Source organism: Coturnix japonica, unplaced genomic scaffold, assembly GCF_054131305.1.
Source record: "Coturnix japonica strain WE unplaced genomic scaffold, WE-NBRP24 Scf054, whole genome shotgun sequence".
Lineage (NCBI taxonomy): Eukaryota > Metazoa > Chordata > Aves > Galliformes > Phasianidae > Coturnix > Coturnix japonica.
Window position 1 is genome coordinate 664,705 of NW_028188957.1, and position 20,149 is coordinate 684,853.

A 20,149-nucleotide genomic window follows, 5' to 3' on the forward strand; every position below is an offset into this window, starting at 1 on the left:
GGTCAATTTCGGCTGTTTTGATCAATGATGGGACCCCAAGGTTAATGTTTTTGGGGTCATTTTGGGGTATTTTGGGCTCATTTGGGCTCATTTTGGGGCCCTTTGGGTCCTTTCTGTGCTCCCTATTCTGGCCTGTCAGGTCCCAAAATCGCCTTTTTTTACCCCAAAATGGGGCCTTGGGGGGGGGGGGGGGGGGATGTTTTGGGGTCAATTCTGCCTGTTTTGGGTCCTTTTATGGGGGTTGAGGGGGGTTAAAATGGATGGAAATGGGGGTTTTTAAGGGGGTTTTTTGGGTTGGGGTCATTTGGGGAAAGTAATGTTTTTGCCCAAAATCGCCCAAATTTGGGTCAATTTAGGCTGTTTTGATCAACGATGGGACCCCAAAGTTGATGTTTTTGGGGTCATTTTGGGGTCATTTTGGGCCATTTTAGGCTCATTTAGGCTCATTTTGGGTCCATTTGGGGTCATTTGGGGAAAGTAATGTTTTTGCCCAAAATCGCCCAAATTTGGGTCATTTTGGGTCACTTTAAGCCATTTTAATCACTCTTGGGACCCCAAAGTTGATGTTTTGGGGTCATTTTGTGGTCATTTAGGATATTTTAGGGTCATTTAGGCTCATTTTGGGTCCATTTGGGGTCATTTGGGGAAAGTAATGTTTTTGCCCAAAATCGCCCAAATTTGGGTCATTTTGGGTCACTTTGAGCCATTTTAATCACTCTTGGGACCCCAAACTTGATGTTTTTGGGCTCATTTTGGGGTATTTTGGGCTCTTTTGGGCTCATTTTGGGGCCCTTTGGGTCCTTTCTGTGCTCCCTATTCTGGCCTGTCAGGTCCCAAAATCGCCTTTTTTTACCCCAAAATGGGGCCTTGGGTGGGGGGGGAGGGATGTTTTGGGGTCAATTCTGCCTGTTTTGGGTCCTTTGATGGGGGTTAAAATGGATGGAAATGGGGTTTTTAAGGGAGGTTTTGGGTTGGGATCATTTGGGGAAAGTAATGTTTTTGCCCAAAATCGCCCAAATTTGGGTCATTTTGGGTCAATTTAGGCTGTTTTGATCGATGATGGGACCCCAAAGTTGATGTTTTCAGGGTCATTTTTGGGGTATTTTGGGCTCATTTTGAGACTCATTTTGGGTCTATTTCAGGTCATTTGGGGAAAGTAATGTTTTTGCCCAAAATCGCCCAAATTTGGGTCATTTTGGGTCAATTTGAGTCATTCTGATCAATGATGGGACCCCAAAGTTGATGTTTTCGGGGTCATTTTGGGGTATTTTAGGCTCATTTTGGGTCTATTTGGGTCCATTTGATGAAACTAATATTTTTGCCCAAAATCGCCCAAATTTGGGTCATTTTGGGTCATTTTGGGCCATTTTCATCAAATTTGACCTTTTTTGGGTCATTTTGGGGCTATTTTGGTAACTTTTGGCTCATTTTGAAGCTCATTTTGGGTCTATTTGGCCCCATTTCCCCAAAAATTCACGTTTTTGCCCAAAATCGCCCAAATTTGGTTCATTTTGGGTCATTTTGGGCCTTTTTGATGATTCCAGACCCAACAATCCAAGTTCATCAATTGGCAGCTGGACGCCGAGTTCCGGGGGGCTGATTATACAGCTGCTCTCACATTGGGTAATCCAGATGTCATTATGGGCTCCGGTGAGTTCTGATTGGCTGAGAGGGATGTCAGTTCTGCCCGTGGGCGGGGCTATGGTTGGTGCTAGGATCTGATTGGCTGCGAGGGATGTCAGTTCCGCCCATGGGCGGGGCTTTGGGGAGGCGGTGGGATCTCATTGGTTGGGAGGCACCGTGGTCCCGCCCTTGGGAGGGACTAGTGGGTTGTAGTGGGATCTGATTGGTTGGGAGGCACATGGGTGCTGCCAGTGGGCGGGGCTTCAGCAATGGGCGGGGCTTAGGGGCTGTAGTGGGATCTGATTGGTTGGGAGGCACGCCAGTATAGTCAGTGGGCGGGGCTTCAGCAGTGGGCGGGGCTTAGGGGTTGGGCAGGAATCTGATTGGTTAATAAGCAAATGGGTATTGTCTGTGGGCGGGGCTTAGGGGCTATGGTGGGATCTGATTGGTTAATAAGCTGCCTGTGGGCGGGGCTAAAGAGAAAGTGATTTCCTCCCATTCCCCACTGGCTTTTTCCTCCCCTTCATTTTTTCCCACTTACGATTTTTCTCTCACCCAAATTCGCTTCTTTTAACCCAAATTCGAGCTCTTCTCCTTCATTTCCTCTTCCCCCACTCATGTGGGTCTTTTCCTCTCCATTTTCCCCTATTTCCCCCATTTTTCCCCTTTTTTCCCCTTTATTTCCGCTTTATCCCTCCTTTTTCCTCCCATTCCCCATTGCTCCTATTCCCCTTCATTTTTTTCCCACTTACGATTTTTCTCTCGCCCAAATTCACTTCTTTTAACCCAAATTTAAGCTCTTCTCCTTCATTTCCTCTTCCCCCACTCTTGTGGGTCTTTTCCTCTCCATTTCCCCCATTTTTCCCCCATTTTTCCCCATTATTTCCTGTTCCACTTTCTTTTTCCTCCCATCCCCCATTGATCCTATTCCCCTTCTTTTTTTTCCCACTTACGATCTTTCTCTCGCCCAAATTCGCTTCTTTTACCCCAAATTTGAGCTCTTCTCCTTCATTTCCTCTTCCCCCACTCGTGTGGGTCTTTTCCTCTCCATTTCCCCCATTTTCCCCCCTTTTTCCCCTTTATTTCCTGTTCCTTCCTCCTTTTTCCTCCCATTCCCCATTGATCCTATTCCCCTTCAATTTTCTCCCATTTATGATTTTTCTCTCGCCCAAGTTTGCTTCTTTTACCCCAAATTTGAGCTCATCCCCTTCATTTCCTTTTCCCCCAATCACGTGAGTCTTTTCCTCTCCTTTCCGTCCAATAGGAATCGTCGTTGCTCATTACCTGCAGAGCATCACCACGGCATTGGCTCTCGGTGGGGAGCTGGTTTATCATCGTCGGCCTGGGGAGGAGGGAGCTGTGCTCTCATTGGCTGGACGATATACAGGTAACACCCAATGAGAGGGGCTAAAGGACAAAGCCAGAATCTCATTGGCTGGGAGGTTTGGGCTAAGAGAGAGACGGAATCTCATTGGCTGGGAGCTCAGTAGGATCCGCCCCTGGGTGGGGCTAAGGGAAAGAGCTGAGATCTGATTGGTTGAAAGCCCTGTCATTGAGCCATTCTGTGGGCGGGGCTATAGGAAAAGAGACGCAATCCTATTGGTTGGGAGCTCTGTAGGCTCCGCCCCTGGGCGGGACTAAGGGAAACAGTGAGATCTAACTGGCTAGCAGCTGATTGGTTGAGATCTCTTTAGGCTCCACCCCTGGGCGGGGCTAAGGGAAAGAGCTGAGATCCCATTGGCTGGGAGCTCCATAGGCCCCGCCCATCAATGGGGTTAAAGGCAAGAGAGCTCATTGGTTGAGATCTCTTTAGGCTCCGCCCCTGGGCGGGACTAAGGGTAAAAGCCGAGCTCTGATTGGTCGATTGGTCTTTTCCTCAGCTCCTGATTGGATCGGGACGGTGACAGTCGGCCAAGCGGGAGCTCACGCCACTTATTATCACCGGGCCAATGAGCAGGTGCCATTTTGGGGTGAAAAATGACGATTTTGGGCAAATTGGGGGGGAAAAATGGAGATTTTGGGGTAAAAATGGGGATTTTTGGGGGGAAATGGGGGTTTTTGGGGTGAAAAATGGGGATTTTGGGGCTTTTTGGGTGGAAAAAGGGAAATTGGGGGTGAAAAATGGGGATTTTTGGGGTGAAAAATGACGATTTTGGGCAAATTGGGGGGAAAATGGTGATTTTTGGAGCGAAAAGGGGATTTTGGGTTGAAAAACGGGGATTTGGGGTTTTTTGGGGTGAAAAATGACGATTTTGGGCAAATTTGGGGGGAAAATGGGGATTTTTGGAGTGAAAAGGGGATTTTGGGTTGAAAAATGGGGATTTTGGGGCTTTTTGGGTGGAAAAAGGGAAATTGGTGAAAAATTGGGAATTTGGGGCATTTTGGGGTGAAAAATGACGATTTTGGGCAAATTTGGGGAAAAATGGGGATTTTTGGGGTAAAAATGGGGATTTTTTGGGGGAAATGGGGGTTTTTGGGGTGAAAAATGGGGATTTTGGGGGTTTTTGGGTGGAAAAAGGGAAATTGGGGATGAAAAATTGGGATTTTTGGGGTGAAAAATGGGGATTTTGGGGCATTTTGGGGTGAAAAATGACGATTTTGGGCAAATTTGGGGGAAAATGGTGATTTTTGGAGTGAAAAGGGGATTTTGGGGTGAAAAACGGGGATTTTGGGGCTTTTTGGGGTGAAAAATGGGGATTTTGGGGCATTTTGGGGGAAAATGGTGATTTTTGGAGTGAAAAGGGGATTTTGGGGTGAAAAACGGGGATTTCGGGTTTTTTGGGGTGAAAAATGACGATTTTGGGGCTTTTTTAGGTAAAAAAAATGGGATTTTGGGGCTTTTTGGGGTGAAAAATGACTATTTTGGGCAAATTGGGGGGGAAATGGTGATTTTTGGAGCGAAAAGGGGATTTTGGGGTGAAAAATGGGAATTTTGGGGCATTTTGGGGTAAAAAATGGAATTTTGGGGTGAAAAATGGTGATTTTGGGGGCTTTTTGGGGTGAAAATGACGATTTTGGGGCTTTTTGAAGTAAAAAATTGGGATTTCGATGCTTTTTGGGGTGAAAAATGACGATTTTGGGCAAATTTGGGGGAAAATGGGGATTTTTGGAGTGAAAAGGGGATTTTGGGGTGAAAAATGAGGATTTTGGGGCTTTTTAGGTGGCAAAAGGGAAACTGGGGGTGAAAAATGGGGATTTTTGGGGTGAAAAATGGGGATTTTGGGGCATTTTGGGGTGAAAAATGACGATTTTGGGGCTTTTTGAGGTAAAAAATTGGGATTTGGGGGCTTTTTGGGGTGAAAAATGACGATTTTGGGCAAATTGGGGGGAAAATGGTGATTTTTGGAGCGAAAAGGGGGATTTTGGGGTGAAAAATGGGGATTTTGGGGCTTTTTGGGTGGAAAAAGGGAAATTGGTGAAAAATGGGGATTTCGGGGCTTTTTGGGGTGAAAAATGACGATTTTGGGCAAATTTGGGGGAAAATGGGGATTTTTGGAGTGAAAAGGGGATTTTGGGGTGAAAAACGGGGATTTTGGGGCTTTTTGGGTGGAAAAAGGGAAATTGGTGAAAAATTGGGATTTTGGGGGCATTTGGGGGTGAAAAATGACGATTTTGGGGCATTTGGGGGTGAAAAATGACGATTTTGGGCAAATTTGGGGGGAAAATGGGGATTTTTGGAGTGAAAAGGGGATTTTGGGTTGAAAAATGGGGATTTTGGGGTAAAAATGGGGATTTTTGGGGTGAAAAATGGGGATTTTGGGTCATTTTTTGGGTGAAAAAATGGGAATTTAGGGCTTTATGGGGTGAAAAATGGGGATTTTGGGGCTTTTTGGAGTGAAAAAGGGGGATTTGAGGGGTGAAAAATGGGATTTTGGGGTGAATTAATGAGATTTTGGGGTCTTTGGGTGGGAAATAATGGGATTTTGGGGTGAAAAATGGCAATTTTGGGGAGTGAAAATGGGGATTTGGGGGTGAAAAATGGGAATTTGGGGTTTTTTGGGGTTAAAAATGGCAATTTTGGAGCTTTTTGGGGTGAAAAAGGGGGATTTGGGGGCATTTGGGGGCGAAAAATGGCAATTTGGGGGCTTTTTGGAGTGAAAAGGGTTTATTTTGGGGTGAAAAGGAGTGATTTTGGGGTGAAAAAGGGTGATTTTGGGTCTCAATGTGTGTTTTTTGGGTGTCCAGCTGCAGGTCGGGGTGGAGCTGGAGGTGATTGTGGGGTGAAAAAGGGGGATTTTGGGGTGAAAAATGGCAATTTTGGGGCATTTTGGGGTGAAAAATGGCAATTTTGGGGTGAAAAAGGGGGATTTTGGGGCTTTTAGGGGTGAAAAGGGTTGAATTTGGGGGTGAAAAAGGGTGATTTTGGGTCATTTTGGGGTGATAAATGGCAATTTTGGGGCTTTTTGGGGTGAAAAAAGGGGATTTTGGGGTGAAAAGGGGGGATTTTGGGGCTTTTTAGGGTGAAAAAGGGGGATTTTGGGTCATTTTGGGGTGAAAAATGGCTATTTTGGTGCTTTTAGGGGTGAAAAAGGGGGATTTGGGAGCATTTTGGGGTGAAAAAGGGGGATTTTGGGGTGGAAAATGGCAACTTTGGGGCTTTTTGGGGTGAAAAAGGGGGATTTGGGGGCATTTTGGGGTGAAAATGGCAATTTTGGGGCTTTTAGGTGTGAATAGGGTTGAATTTGGGGGTGAAAAAGGGGGATTTTGGGGCATTTTGGGGTGATAAATGGCAATTTTGGGGCTTTTTTGGGGTGAAAAAGGGGGATTTTGGGTTGAAATCCGTGTATTTTGTGTGTCCAGCTGCAGGTCGGGGTGGAGCTGGAGGTGATTGTGGGGTGAAAAAGGGGGATTTTGGGGTGAAAAATGGCAATTTTGGGGCTTTTTGGGGTGAAAAATGGCAATTTTGGGGCTTTTTTGGGGTGAAAAGGGGGGATTTTGGGGTGAAAAAGGGGGATTTGGGGGCTTTTAGGTGTGAATAGGGTTGAATTTGGGGGTGAAAAAGGGGGATTTTGGGGCATTTTGGGGTGATAAATGGCAATTTTGGGGCTTTTAGGGGTGAAAAAGGGGGATTTTGGGGTGAAAAGGGGGGATTTTGGGTCTTTTAGGAGTGAAAAGGGGATTTTGGGTCATTTTGGGGTGAAAAATGGCAATTTTGGGGCTTTTTGGGGTGAAAAAGGGGGATTTTGGGGCATTTTGGGGTGGAAAATGGCCATTTTGGGGCTTTTTGGGGTGAAAAAGGGGGATTTGGGGGTAAAAAAGGGTGATTTTGGGTCATTTTGGGGTGATAAATGGCAATTTTGGGGCTTTTTGGGGTGAAAAAAGGGGATTTTGGGGTGAAAAGGGGTGATTTTGGGGCTTTTTAGGGTGAAAAAGGGGGATTTGGGGTCATTTTGGGGTGAAAAATGGCCATTTTGGGCCTTTTTGGGGTGAAAAAGGGGGATTTTGGGGCATTTTCGGGTGATAAATGGCAATTTTGGGGCTTTTTGGGGGTGAAAAAGGGTCATTTTGGGGTGAAAAGGGATGATTTTGGGTTAAAATCCGTGTATTTTGGGTGTCCAGCTGCAGGTCGGGATGGAGCTGGTGGTGATTTTGGGGTGAAAAGGGGGGATTTTGGGTCATTTTGGGGTGGAAAATGGCGATTTTGGGGCTTTTTGGGGTGAAAAGGGATGATTTTGGGTTAAAATTTTGGGTTAAAATCTGTGTTTTTTGGGTGCCCAGCTGCAGGTCGGGGTGGAGCTGGAGGTGATTGTGGGGTCAAAAAGGGGGATTTTGGGGTGAAAAATGGCAATTTTGGGGCTTTTAGGGGTGAAAAAGGGGGATTTTGGGGTGAAAAATGGCAATTTTGGGGCATTTTGGGGTGATAAATGGCAATTTTGGGGCTTTTTTGGTGTGAAAAAGGGGGATTTTGGGGCTTTTAGATGTGAATAGGGTTGAATTTGGGGGTGAAAAAGGGTGATTTTGGGGCATTTTGGGGCGATAAATGGCAATTTTGGGGCTTTTTGGGGTGAAAAAGGGGGATTTTGGGGCTTTTTGGGGTGAAAAATGGCTATTTTGGAGCTTTTTGGGGTGAAAAAGGGGGATTTGGGGGCATTTTGGGGTGAAAAATGGCAATTTTTGGGCTTTTTGGGGTGAAAAAGGGGGATTTTGGGGTGAAAAGGGATGATTTTGGGTCTCAATCCGTGTATTTTGGGTGCCCAGCTGCAGGTCGGGGTGGAGCTGGAGGTGATTTTGGGGTGAAAAAGGGGGATTTAGGCTCATTTTGGGGTGAAAAATGGCGATTTTGGGGCTTTTTGGGGTGAAAAAAGGGGATTTTAGGGTGAAAAGGGGTGATTTTGGGGCTTTTTAGGGTGAAAAAGGGGGATTTTGGGTCATTTTGGGGTGAAAAATGGCTATTTTGAAGCTTTTTGGGGTGAAAAAGGGGGATTTTGGGGCATTTTGGGGTGGAAAATGGCTATTTTGGGGCTTTTTGGGGTGAAAAAGGGGGATTTGGGGGCTTTTTGAGGTGAAAAATGGCTGTTTTGGGGCTTTTTGGGGTGAAAAAGGGGGATTTTGAGGTGAAAAAGGGTGATTTTTTGTCATTTTGTGGTGAAAAATGGCAATTCTGGGGCTTTTAGGTGTGAAAAGGGTTGAATTTGGGGGTGAAAAAGGGTGATTTTGGGGCTTTTTAGGGTGATAAAGGGGGATTTTGGGTCATTTTGGGGTGATAAATGGCAATTTTGGGGCTTTTTGGGGTGAAAAAAGGGGATTTTGGGGTGAAAAGGGGGGATTTTGGGGCTTTTTTGGGGTGAAAAAGGGGGATTTTGGGTCATTTTGGGGTGATAAATGGCAATTTTGGGGCTTTTTGGGGTGAAAAAGGGGGATTTTGGGTTAAAATCGGTGTATTTTGGGTTTCCAGCTGCAGGTCGGGGTGGAGCTGGAGGTGATTTTGGGGTGAAAAATGGCGATTTTGGGGCATTTTGGGGTGAAAACTGGCAATTTTGGGGCTTTTTTGGGGTGAAAAGGGGGGATTTTGGGGTGAAAAATGGCAATTTTGGGACTTTTTGGGTTAAAATCGGTGTATTTTGGGTTTCCAGCTGCAGGTCGGGGTGGAGCTGGAGGTGATTTTGGGGTGAAAAAGGGGGATTTGGGGTCATTTTGGGGTGAAAAATGGCAATTTTGGGGCTTTTTTGCGGTGAAAAAGGGGGATTTTGGGGCTTTTAGGTGTGAAAAGGGTTGAATTTGGGGGTGAAAAAGGGTGATTTTGGGGCATTTTGGGGTGAAAAAGGGGGATTTTGGGGTGGAAAATGGCAATTTTGGGGCTTTTTGGGGTGAAAAAGGGGGATTTGGGGGCATTTTGGGGTGAAAAATGGCAATTTGGGGGCTTTTAGGTGTGAATAGGGTTGAATTTGGGGGTGAAAAAGGGTGATTTTGGGTCATTTTGGGGCGAAAAATGGCAATTTTGGGGCTTTTTGGGGTGAAAATGGATGATTTTGGGTTAAAATCCATGTATTTTGGGTGCCCAGCTGCAGGTCGGGGTGGAGCTGGAGGTGATTGTGGGGTGAAAAAGGGGGATTTTGGGTCATTTTAGGGTGGAAAATGACAATTTTGGGGCTTTTTTGGGGTGAAAAAGGGGGATTTTGGGGTGAAAAAGGGGGATTTTGGGGCTTTTAGGTGTGAATAGGATTGAATTTGGGGGTGAAAAAGGGTGATTTTGGGGCATTTTGGGGCGATAAATGGCAATTTTGGGGTGAAAAAAGGGGATTTTGGGGTGAAAAGGGGTGGTTTTGGGGTTTTTTGGGGTGAAAAAGGGAGATTTGGGGGCATTTTGGGGCGAAAAATGGCAATTTTGGGGCTTTTTGGGGTGAAAAAGGGGGATTTTGGGGTGAAAAGGGGGGATTTGGGGTCATTTTGGGGTGAAAAGGGGGGATTTGGGGTCATTTTGGGGTGGAAAATGGCAATTTTGGGGCCTTTTGGGGTGAAAATGGGATGATTTTGGGTTAAAAACCGTGTATTTTGGGTGTCCAGCTGCAGGTCGGGGTGGAGCTGGAGGTGATTTTGGGGTGAAAAGGAGGGATTTTGGGGCATTTTGGGGTGGAAAATGGCAATTTTGGGGCTTTTTGGGGTGAAAAGGGGGGATTTTGGGGCTTTTTTGGTGTGAAAAGTGGTGATTTTGGGTCAAAATCTGTGTTTTTTGGGTCCCAGCTGCAGGTCGGGGTGGAGCTGGAGGTCAGCTCGCGGCTGCGCGACTCCACGGTGGCTCTGGGGTATCAGCTGGAACTGCCCAGGGCCAACCTGCTCTTCAAGGGTATCTGCTGCCCCATAGATCCGCCCTATAGATCTGACCCATAGATCAACCCTGCCCCATAGATCCGCCCCATAGATACAACCTGACCCATAGATCTGCCCCATAGATACAACCTGACCCATAGATCCACCCCATAGATACAACCTGCCCCATAGATCGACCCTGACCCATAGATACAACCTGACCCATAGATCCGCCCCATAGATACAACCTGACCCATAGATCTGCCCCATAGATATAACCTGCTCTTCAAGGGTATCTGCTGCCCCATAGATACACCCTGACCCATAGATCTGACCCATAGATCAATCCTGACCCATAGATCTGACCCATAGATCGATCCTGACCCATAGATCTGCCCCATAGGTCCTCCCCATAGATCCAACCTGCTCTTCAGGGGTATCTGCTGCCCCATAGATACACCCTGCCCCATAGATCCGCCCCATAGATCCGCCCCATAGATACAACCTGACCCATAGATACAACCTGACCCATAGATCCACCCCATAGATCCAACCTGCTCTTCAGGGGTATCTGCTGCCCCATAGATACACCCTGACCCATAGATCCGCCCCATAGATCGACCCTGCCCCATAGATACAACCTGACCCATAGATCCGCCCCATAGATACAACCTGACCCATAGATCCGCCCCATAGATACAACCTGCTCTTCAAGGGTATCTGCTGACCCATAGATACACCCTGACCCATAGATCTGACCCATAGATCAATCCTGACCCATAGATCTGACCCATAGATCGATCCTGACCCATAGATCTGCCCCATAGGTCCTCCCCATAGATCCAACCTGCTCTTCAGGGGTATCTGCTGCCCCATAGATACACCCTGCCCCATAGATCCGCCCCATAGATCCGCCCCATAGATACAACCTGACCCATAGATACAACCTGACCCATAGATCCACCCCATAGATCCAACCTGCTCTTCAGGGGTATCTGCTGCCCCATAGATACACCCTGACCCATAGATCCGCCCCATAGATCGACCCTGCCCCATAGATACAACCTGACCCATAGATCCGCCCCATAGATACAACCTGACCCATAGATCCGCCCCATAGATACAACCTGCTCTTCAAGGGTATCTGCTGACCCATAGATACACCCTGACCCATAGATCTGCCCCATAGATACAACCTGACCCATAGATACACCCTGACCCATAGATCCGCCCCATAGATACAACCTGCCCCATAGATCCAACCTGACCCATAGATCCACCCCATAGATACAACCTGCCCCATAGATCCGCCCCATAGATCCTTCCTGCCCCATAGATCCACCCCATAGGTCCAACCTGCCCCATAGATCCTCCTTGCCCCATAAAGCCAGCCTGACCCATAGATCCAACTTGCCCCATAGATCCTCCTTGCCCCATAGAGCCAGCCTGACCCATAGATCCATATTACCCCCCTATCACCCCCCTATCACCCCATTAACCCCCCTATTACCCACCTATCACCCCATTACCCCCCATATAACCCCGCTATCACCCCATTAACCCCCATATTACCCCCCTATCACCCCATTAACCCCCCTATTACCCCCCTATCACCCCATATTCCCCCCCTATCACCCCATTAACCCCCATATTACCCCCATATCACCCCATTAACCTCCATATCATCCCATTAACCCCCATATTACCCCCATATCACCCCATTAACCCACCCTATCACCCCATTAGCCCCCTTATTACCCCCCTATTACCCCATTAACCCCCATATCACCCCATTACCCCCCATATAACCCCCCTATCACCCCATTAACCCCCCTATCACCCCATTACCCCCCATATAACCCCCCTATCACCCCATATTCCTTCCCTATCACCCCATATTCCCCCCCTATCACCCCATTAACCCCCCTATCACCCCATTAACCCCCTTATTAACCCCCTATCACCTCATATTCCCCCCCTATCACCCCATTACCCCCCATATTCCCCCCCTATCACCCCATATTCTTCCCCTATCACTCTGTTACCCCCCATATTCCCCCCCTATCACCCCATTAACCCCCATATTCCCCCCCTATCACCCCATTAACCCCTATTATCACCCCATTACCCCCCATATAACCCTATTATCCCCCCATAGGCTCAGTGGACAGCAGCTGGCAGGTTGGGGCTGTGCTGGAGAAGAAGCTGCCCCCCCTCCCCCTGACTTTGGCTCTGGGGGCTTTTATCAACCACCGCAAGGACAAATTCCTCTGCGGCTTCGGCCTCACCATCGGGTGACCTTCATCATCATCATCATCGTCATCGTCATCGTCATTAATGGGGGGTGGGATAATGGGGAAGGGGGTGTAATTCCTATTGTGGCCACTGGGGGGCGCTGTCACCATTGGAGTCAATGGGAGTGTAATACCAATTGTGGCCACTGGGGGGCACTGTCACCATTGGAGTCAATGGGGGGGGGGTGTAATTCCTATTGTGGCCACTGGGGGGCGCTGTGTCCATTGCAGTCAATGGGAGTGTGATACCTATTGTGGCCACTATGGGGCGCTGTGTCCATTGTAACCAATGGGGGTGTAATTCCTATTGTGGCCACTGGGGGGCGCTGTCTCCATTGGAGTCAATGGGATTGTAATTCCTATAGTGGCCACTGGGGGGCGCTGTCACCATTGTAGTCAATGGGGGTGTAATTCCTATTGTGGCCACTGGGGGGCGCTGTGGTTGTTTTAGTCCCCATTGTGTTTAATGGGGGTGGGGGTGTAATTCCTATTGTGGCCACTGGGGGGCGCTGTCACCATTGTAGTCAATGGGAGTGTGATAACCTTCATTGTAACCAATGGGGGGGTGTAATTCCTATTGTGGCCACTGGTGGGCGCTGTCTCCATTGTAACCAATGGGAGATAAATACCTTCATTGTAACCAATGGGGGGTGGGTGTAATTCCTATTCTGGCCACTATGGGGCGCTGTGTCCATTGTAACCAATGGGAATGGGGTGTAATTCCTATTGTGGCCACTGGGGGGCGCTGTGTCCATTGTCACCAATGGGAAATTAATACCATCATTGTAACCAATGGGGGGGTGTAATTTCTATTATGGCCACTGGGGGGCGCTTTGTCCATTTTAGTCAATGGGGGCGGGTGTAATTCCCATTGTGGCCACTGGGGGGCGCTGTCACCATTGGAGTCAATGGGAGTGTAATACCTTCATTGTAACTAATGGGGGGGTGTAATTCCTATTGTGGCCACTATGGGGCGCTGTGTCCATTGTATCCATTGGGGGTGTAATTCCTATTGTGGCCACTGGGGGGCGCTGTGTCCATTGTAGTCAATGGGAGTGTAATACCTTCATTGTAACTAATGGGGGTGGGGTGTAATTCCTATTGTGGCCACTGGGGGGCGCTGTCACCATTGTAGTCAATGGGAGATTAATACTGTCATTGTAACCAATGGGTGGGGGTGTAATTCCTATTGTGGCCACTGGGGGGCACTGTCACCATTGTAGTCAATGGGGGTGTAATACCTATAGTGGCCAATGGGGGGCGCTGTCACCATTGTCGCCAATGGGAGATTAATACCATCATTGTAACCAATGGGTGGGTGTAATTCCCATTGTGGCCACTGGGGGGAGCTGTCACCATTGTAGTCAATGGGAGATTAATACCGTCATTGTAACCAATGGGGGGGTGTAATTCCTATTGTGGCCACTGGGGGGCACTGTCACCATTGGAGTCAATGGGAGTGTAATACCTTCATTGTAACCAATGGGATGAATGTAATTCCTATTGTGGCCACTATTTGGCGCTGTTATCGTTATTGTAATTCCTATTGTGGCCACTGGGGGGCGCTGTGTCCATTGTAACCAATGGGAGATTAATACCTTCATTGTAACCAATGGGGGGGGGGTTTAGTTCCTATTGTGGCCACTGGGGGGCGCTGTGGTTGTTTTAGTCCCCATTGTGTTTAATGGGGGCGGGGGTGTAATTCCCATTGTGGCCACTGGGGGGCGCTGTCTCCATTGTAGTCAATGGGAGTGTAATACCTTCATTGTAACCAATGGGGGGGGTGTAATTCCCATTGTGGCCACTGGGGGGCGCTGTCTCCATTGGAGTCAATTGGAGTGTAATACCTTCATTGTAACCAATGGGGGGGGTGTAATTCCTATTGTGGCCACTGGAGGGCGCTGTCTCCATTGGAGTCAATGGGAGATAAATACCTTCATTGTAACCAATGGGGGGTGGGTGTAATTCCTATTGTGGCCACTGGGGGGCGCTGTCACCATTGTAGTAAATGGGAGTGTAATACCTATTGTGGCCAGTTGGGGGCGCTGTGTCCATTGTATCCATCTGATGTGTAATTCCTATTGTGGCCACTGGAGGGCGCTGTGGTTATTGAAGTTCCTATTGTGGCCAATGGGGGGGGGGGTTCAATTCCTATTGTGGCCACTATGGGGCGCTGTGTCCATTGTAACCAATGGGGGTGTAATTCCTATTGTGGCCACTTGGGGGCGCTGTCACCATTGTAACCAATGGGAAATTAATACCATCATTGTAACAAATGGGGGGGGGCTGTAATTCCTATTATGGCCACTGGGGGGCGCTGTGTCCATTGTAGTCAATGGGAGTGTAATACCTTCATTGTAACCAATGGGGGGGGGGTGTAATTCCTATTGTGGCCACTGGGGGGCGCTGTCACCATTGTAGTAAATGGGAGTGTAATACCTATTGTGGCCAGTTGGGGGCGCTGTGTCCATTGTATCCATCTGATGTGTAATTCCTATTGTGGCCACTGGAGGGCGCTGTGGTTATTGAAGTTCCTATTGTGGCCAATGGGGGGCGGTTCAATTCCTATTGTGGCCACTATGGGGCGCTGTGTCCATTGTAACCAATGGGGGTGTAATTCCTTTTGTGGCCACTGGGGGGCGCTGTGTCCATTGTAACCAATGGGAGTGTAATACCTTCATTGTAACCAATGGGGGGGTGTAATTCCTATTGTGGCCACTGGGGGGCGCTGTCTCCATTGGAGTCAATGGGAGTGTAATACCAATTGTGGACACTGGGGGGCGCTGTCACCATTGGAGCCAATGGGGGGGTGTAATTCCTATTGTGGCCACTGGGGGGCGATGTCACCATTGTAGTCAATGGGAGTGCAATTCCTATTGTGGCCACTATGGGGCGCTGTTATTGTTATTGTAATTCCTATTGTGGCCAGTTGGGGGCGCTGTGTCCATTGTAACCAATGGGAGATTAATACCTTCATTGTAACCAATGGGGGCTGTAATTCCTATTATGGCCACTGGGGGGCGCTGTGGTTATTGTTTTAGTCCCCATTGTGTTTAATGGGGGTGGGGGTGTAATTCCTATTGTGGCCACTGGGGGGCGCTGTGTCCATTGTCGCCAATGGGAGATTAATACCATCATTGTAACCAATGGGGGGCTGTAATTCCCATTGTGGCCACTGGGGGGCGCTGTCACCATTGTAGTCAATGGGAGTGTAATACCTTCATTGTAACCAATGGGGGGTGTAATTCCTGTGGCCACTGGGGGGCGCTGTGTCCATTGTAACCAATGGGAAATTAATACCATCATTGTAACCAATGGGGGGGTGTAATTCCTATTGTGGCCACTGGGGGGCGCTGTGTCCATTGTCGCCAATGGGAGTGTAATACCTTCATTGTAACCAATGGGATGAATGTAATTCCTATTGTGGCCACTGGGGGGCGCTGTGTCCATTGGAGTCAATGGGGTGGTGGTGTAATTCCTATTGTGGCCAGTTGGGGGCGCTGTGTCCATTGTAGTCAATGGGAGTGTAATACCATCATTGTAACCAATGGGGGGGTGTAATTCCTATTGTGGCCACTATGGGGCGCTGTGTCCATTGTAACCAATGGGAATGTAATACCTATAGTGGCCACTGGAGGGAGCTGTGTCCATTGTATCCATTGGGGGTGTAATTCCTATTGTGGCCACTGGGGGGCGCTGTGGTTGTTTTAGTCCCCATTGTGTTTAATGGGGGTGGGGGTGTAATTCCTATTGTGGCCACTGGGGGCGCTGTCACCATTGTAGTCAATGTGGCTGTAATTCCTATTGTGGCCACTGGGGGGCGCTGTCACCATTGTCGCCAATGGGAAATTAATACTATCATTGTAACCAATGGGGGGGTGTAATACCTATTGTGGCCACTGGGGGGCGCTGTTTCCATTGTACTCAATGGGGTGGTGGTGTAGTTCCTATTGTGGCCATTGGGGGCGCTGTCACTATTGTTGTCAATGGGAGTGTAATACCTTCATTGTAACCAATGGGGGGGTGTAATTCCTATTGTGGCCACTGGGGGGCGCTGTGTCCATTGTAACCAATGGGGGTGGTGGTGTAGTTCCTATTGTGGCCATTGGGGGCGCTGTCACCATTGTAGTCAATGGGGCTGTAATTCCTATTGTGGCCACTGGGGGGCGCTGTCACCATTGTAGTCAATGGGAGTGTAATACCTATAGTGGCCAATGGGGGGCGCTGTGTCCATTGTCGCCATTGGGAGTGTAATACCTTCATTGTAATCAATGGGGGGGTGTAATTCCTATTGTGGCCACTGGGGGGCGCTGTGAGATGAAGCATCGTTGTCCACTATCGCCTATGGGGGGGGTGGTCCTCCAAGGGTCTCCCACCCCATAGATTTGGGTCTAACACCCCATAGATTTGGGTCTCACAACCCATAGATTTGGGATCTCACACCCCATAGATTTGGGTCTAACACCCCATAGATTTGGGTCTCCCACCCCATAGATTTGGGATCTCACACCCCATAGATTTGGGATCTCACACCCCATAGATTTGGGATCTCACACCCCATAGATTTGGGTCTAACACCCCATAGATTTGGGATCTCACACCCCATAGATTTGCCGTCCCACACCCCCATAGATTCAGGTCTCAGACCCCATAAGTATGGGGGTTCAGCCCCATAGATTTCGGGCTTCTGAGCCCATAGATTTGGGGGCTCAAACCCCATAGATTTGGGCTTTCAGCCCCATAGATTCGGGTCTCACACTCCATAGATTTGGGGTCTCAGCCCCATAGATTTGGGGTCCCACACCCCATAGATTCGGGCTCTCAGCCCCATAGATTTGGGGGTTTAGCCCCATAGATTTGGGGTCCCACACTCCATAGATTTGGGTCTCACACCCCATAGATTTGGGGGCTCAGCCCCATAGATGTGGGGTCTCACACCCCATAGATTTGGGTCTCAGCCCCATAGATTTGGGTCTCACACCCCATAGATTTGGGGGCTCAGCCCCATAGATTTGGGGTCCCACACCCCATAGATTTGGGTCTAACTCCATAGATTTGCCTCTCAGCCCCATAGATTCGGGGTCCCACACCCCATAGATTTGGGGTCTCAGCCCCATAGATTCGGGCTCTCAGCCCCATAGATTCAGGTCTATCACCCCATAGATTTGGGTCTCAGCCCCATAGATTTGGCTCTCAGCCCCATAGATTCGGGCTCTCAGCCCCATAGATTCAGGGTCCCACACCCCATAGATTTGGCTCTCAGCCCCATAGATGTGGGGGTTTAGCCCCATAGATTTGGGGTCCCACACCCCATAGATTTGGGTCTCACACCCCATAGATTCGGGCTCTCAGCCCCATAGATTTGGGGGCTCAGCCCCATAGATTTGGGTCTCACACCCCATAGATTTGGGGGCTCAGCCCCATAGATTTGGGCTCTCAGCCCCATAGATGTGGGGGTTTAGCCCCATAGATTTGGGGTCCCACACCCCATAGATTTGGGGTCTCCCACCCCATAGATGTGGGGTCCCACACCCCATAGATTCAGGTCTCAGACCCCATAAGTATGGGGGTTCAGCCCCATAGATTTCGGGCTTCTGAGCCCATAGATTTGGGGGCTCAAACCCCATAGATTTGGGGGCTCAGCCCCATAGATTTGGGGGCTCAGCCCCATAGATTTGGGTCTCACACCCCATAGATGTGGGGGTTTAGCCCCATAGATTTGGGGTCCCACACCCCATAGATTTGGCTCTCAGCCCCATAGATTCGGGCTCTCAGCCCCATAGCTGTGTGTCCCATCCCCCGCCCCACATATTCCCCACCCCCTCCACGCTGTCCCGGCCCTTTGGCCCCATAAGTGGAACTTTGTCCCCCCCCCCCCGCCCCCCAACACGTCACTATGGGGCAAAGGACGAATCTATGGGGCAGGGGAGGGGCACAACCCCATTGGCCCCCATTGACCCCACAATAAACACCACATTGCCCCCATATATCCCCTATTACCCCCCTATAGCCCCCTATTACCCCCCATATATCCACTATTACCCCCCTATATCTCCTATTACCCTCATTATCCCCTATTACACCCCATAGCCCCCGATTACCCCCCATATATCCCTTATTACCCCCCTATAGCCCCCTATTACCCCCTATAGCCCCCTATTACCCCGTTATAGCCCCCTATTACCCCCCTATAGCCCCCTATTACCACCCTATTGCCCCCCCATTACCCCCTATTACCACCCCATTACCCCCCATTGCCCCCTATAACCCCCCATTTCCCATCCATTGCCCCCCATATCCCCCCTATAGCCCCCCATTACCCCATTAAACCCACTGCCCCCTATTAACCCCCATTGCCCCCCATTAACCCCAATACCCCCCATTGCCCTCTATACCCCCCATTAACCCCCTATTACCCCCCATAGCCCCCCATTACCCTCCATTACCCCCCCATTACCCTCCATAGCCCCCTATTACCCCCACATTGCCCCCTATTACCCCCCATTATCCCCCATTACCCCCATAGCCCCTCATATATCCCCTATTACCCCCCTTTTAACCCCTATTACCCCCATTACCCCCCATAGACCCCCCATAGCCCCCCATATATCCCCTATAGCCCCCCATATATCCCCTATTACCCCCCATTACCCTCCCTTACCCCCTATCACCCCCCTATAGCCCCCATATTAAGCCCCCATTACCCCCCATTAACCCCATTAACCCCTATTACCCCCCAATATATCCCCCATTGCCCCCCATTAACCCCCATTACCCCCCATAGCTCAGTGCTGCCCCCTGCTGGCGCTGATGGCTCATTGCATCCCATTGCCCCCCATTACCCCCCATTATCCCCTATTACCCCCCATTAACCCCATTAATTCCCCATTAATCCCCTATTACCCCCCATTGACCCCCATTAACCCCCATTGCCCCCCCCCCCCATACCCTAATGTTGACCTTTGACCCCACCAGGCTCCTCCCCCCCCAACCTCCTCCCTCCCCCTCCACCCACAGGGGATTTAAAGGGCCGGAGCGCGGCGGCCCCATAAGGGAACACAGGGAGGTGAGGGGATATGGGGGGTAATGGGGGGTAATAGGGGAAATATGGGGGATATATGGGGGTAATAGGGGATATATGGGGTAATAGGGGATATATGGGGGTATATGGGGGGTAATAGGGGATATGTGGGGGATATATGGGGGTAATAGGGGATATGTGGGGGATATATGGGGGTAATAGGGGATATATGGGGGTATATGGGGAGTAATAGGGGATATATGGGGGGTAATAGGGGATATATGGGGATATATGGGGGGTAATAGGGGATATATGGGGGTAATAGGGGATATATGGGGGATATGGGGGGTAATAGGGGATATATGGGGGATATGGGGGGTAATAGGGATATATGGGGGTATATGGGGGTAATAGGGGATATATGGGGGTATATGGGGGTAATAGGGGATATATGGGGGATATATGGGGGTAATAGGGGATATATGGGGGATATATGGGGGTAATAGGGGATATATGGGGGATATATGGGGGTAATAGGGGATTTATGGGGTATATGGGGGGTAATAGGGGATATATGGGGGTATATGGGGGGTAAAACGGGTTAATGGGGGTATATGGGGGGTAATAGGGGATATATGGGGGTAATAGGGGATATATGGGGGGTAATAGGGGATATATGGGGGATATATGGGGGTAATAGGGGATTTATGGGGGTATATGGGGGGTAATAGGGGATATATGGGGGTATATGGGGGGTAATACGGGGTTAATGGGGGTATATGGGGGGTAATAGGGGATATATGGGGGTAATAGAAGATATATGGGGTAATAGGGGATATATGGGGATATATGGGGGGTAATAGGGGATATATGGGGGGTAATAGGGATATATGGGGGTAATGGGGGTAATAGGAGAGATATGGGGGATATATGGGGTAATAGGGGGTATATGGGGGTAATAGGG

The 20,149-nt window shown here is 49.2% G+C and overlaps 2 protein-coding genes across 3 annotated transcripts in view; both read left to right on the top strand.

Moving 5' to 3' along the window:
- Positions 1-15,594, top strand: part of LOC107307301 (mitochondrial import receptor subunit TOM40 homolog) — a 51,633-nt gene extending 36,039 nt beyond the window's left edge. For both annotated transcript variants that reach the window (XM_085533126.1, XM_085533125.1), the window contains exons 6-10: positions 1,545-1,650; positions 2,888-3,010; positions 3,504-3,580; positions 9,805-9,907; positions 12,029-15,594. In XM_085533126.1, coding sequence (XP_085389252.1) covers positions 1,545-1,650; positions 2,888-3,010; positions 3,504-3,580; positions 9,805-9,907; positions 12,029-12,168 — 549 coding nt within the window. In that variant the 3' untranslated portion in view covers positions 12,169-15,594. The remainder of the gene's footprint in view (positions 1-1,544; positions 1,651-2,887; positions 3,011-3,503; positions 3,581-9,804; positions 9,908-12,028) is intronic.
- GRINA (glutamate ionotropic receptor NMDA type subunit associated protein 1) overlaps positions 1-20,149 on the top strand; it is an 86,668-nt gene that overhangs the window by 40,872 nt on the left and 25,647 nt on the right. The window lies entirely within an intron of this gene.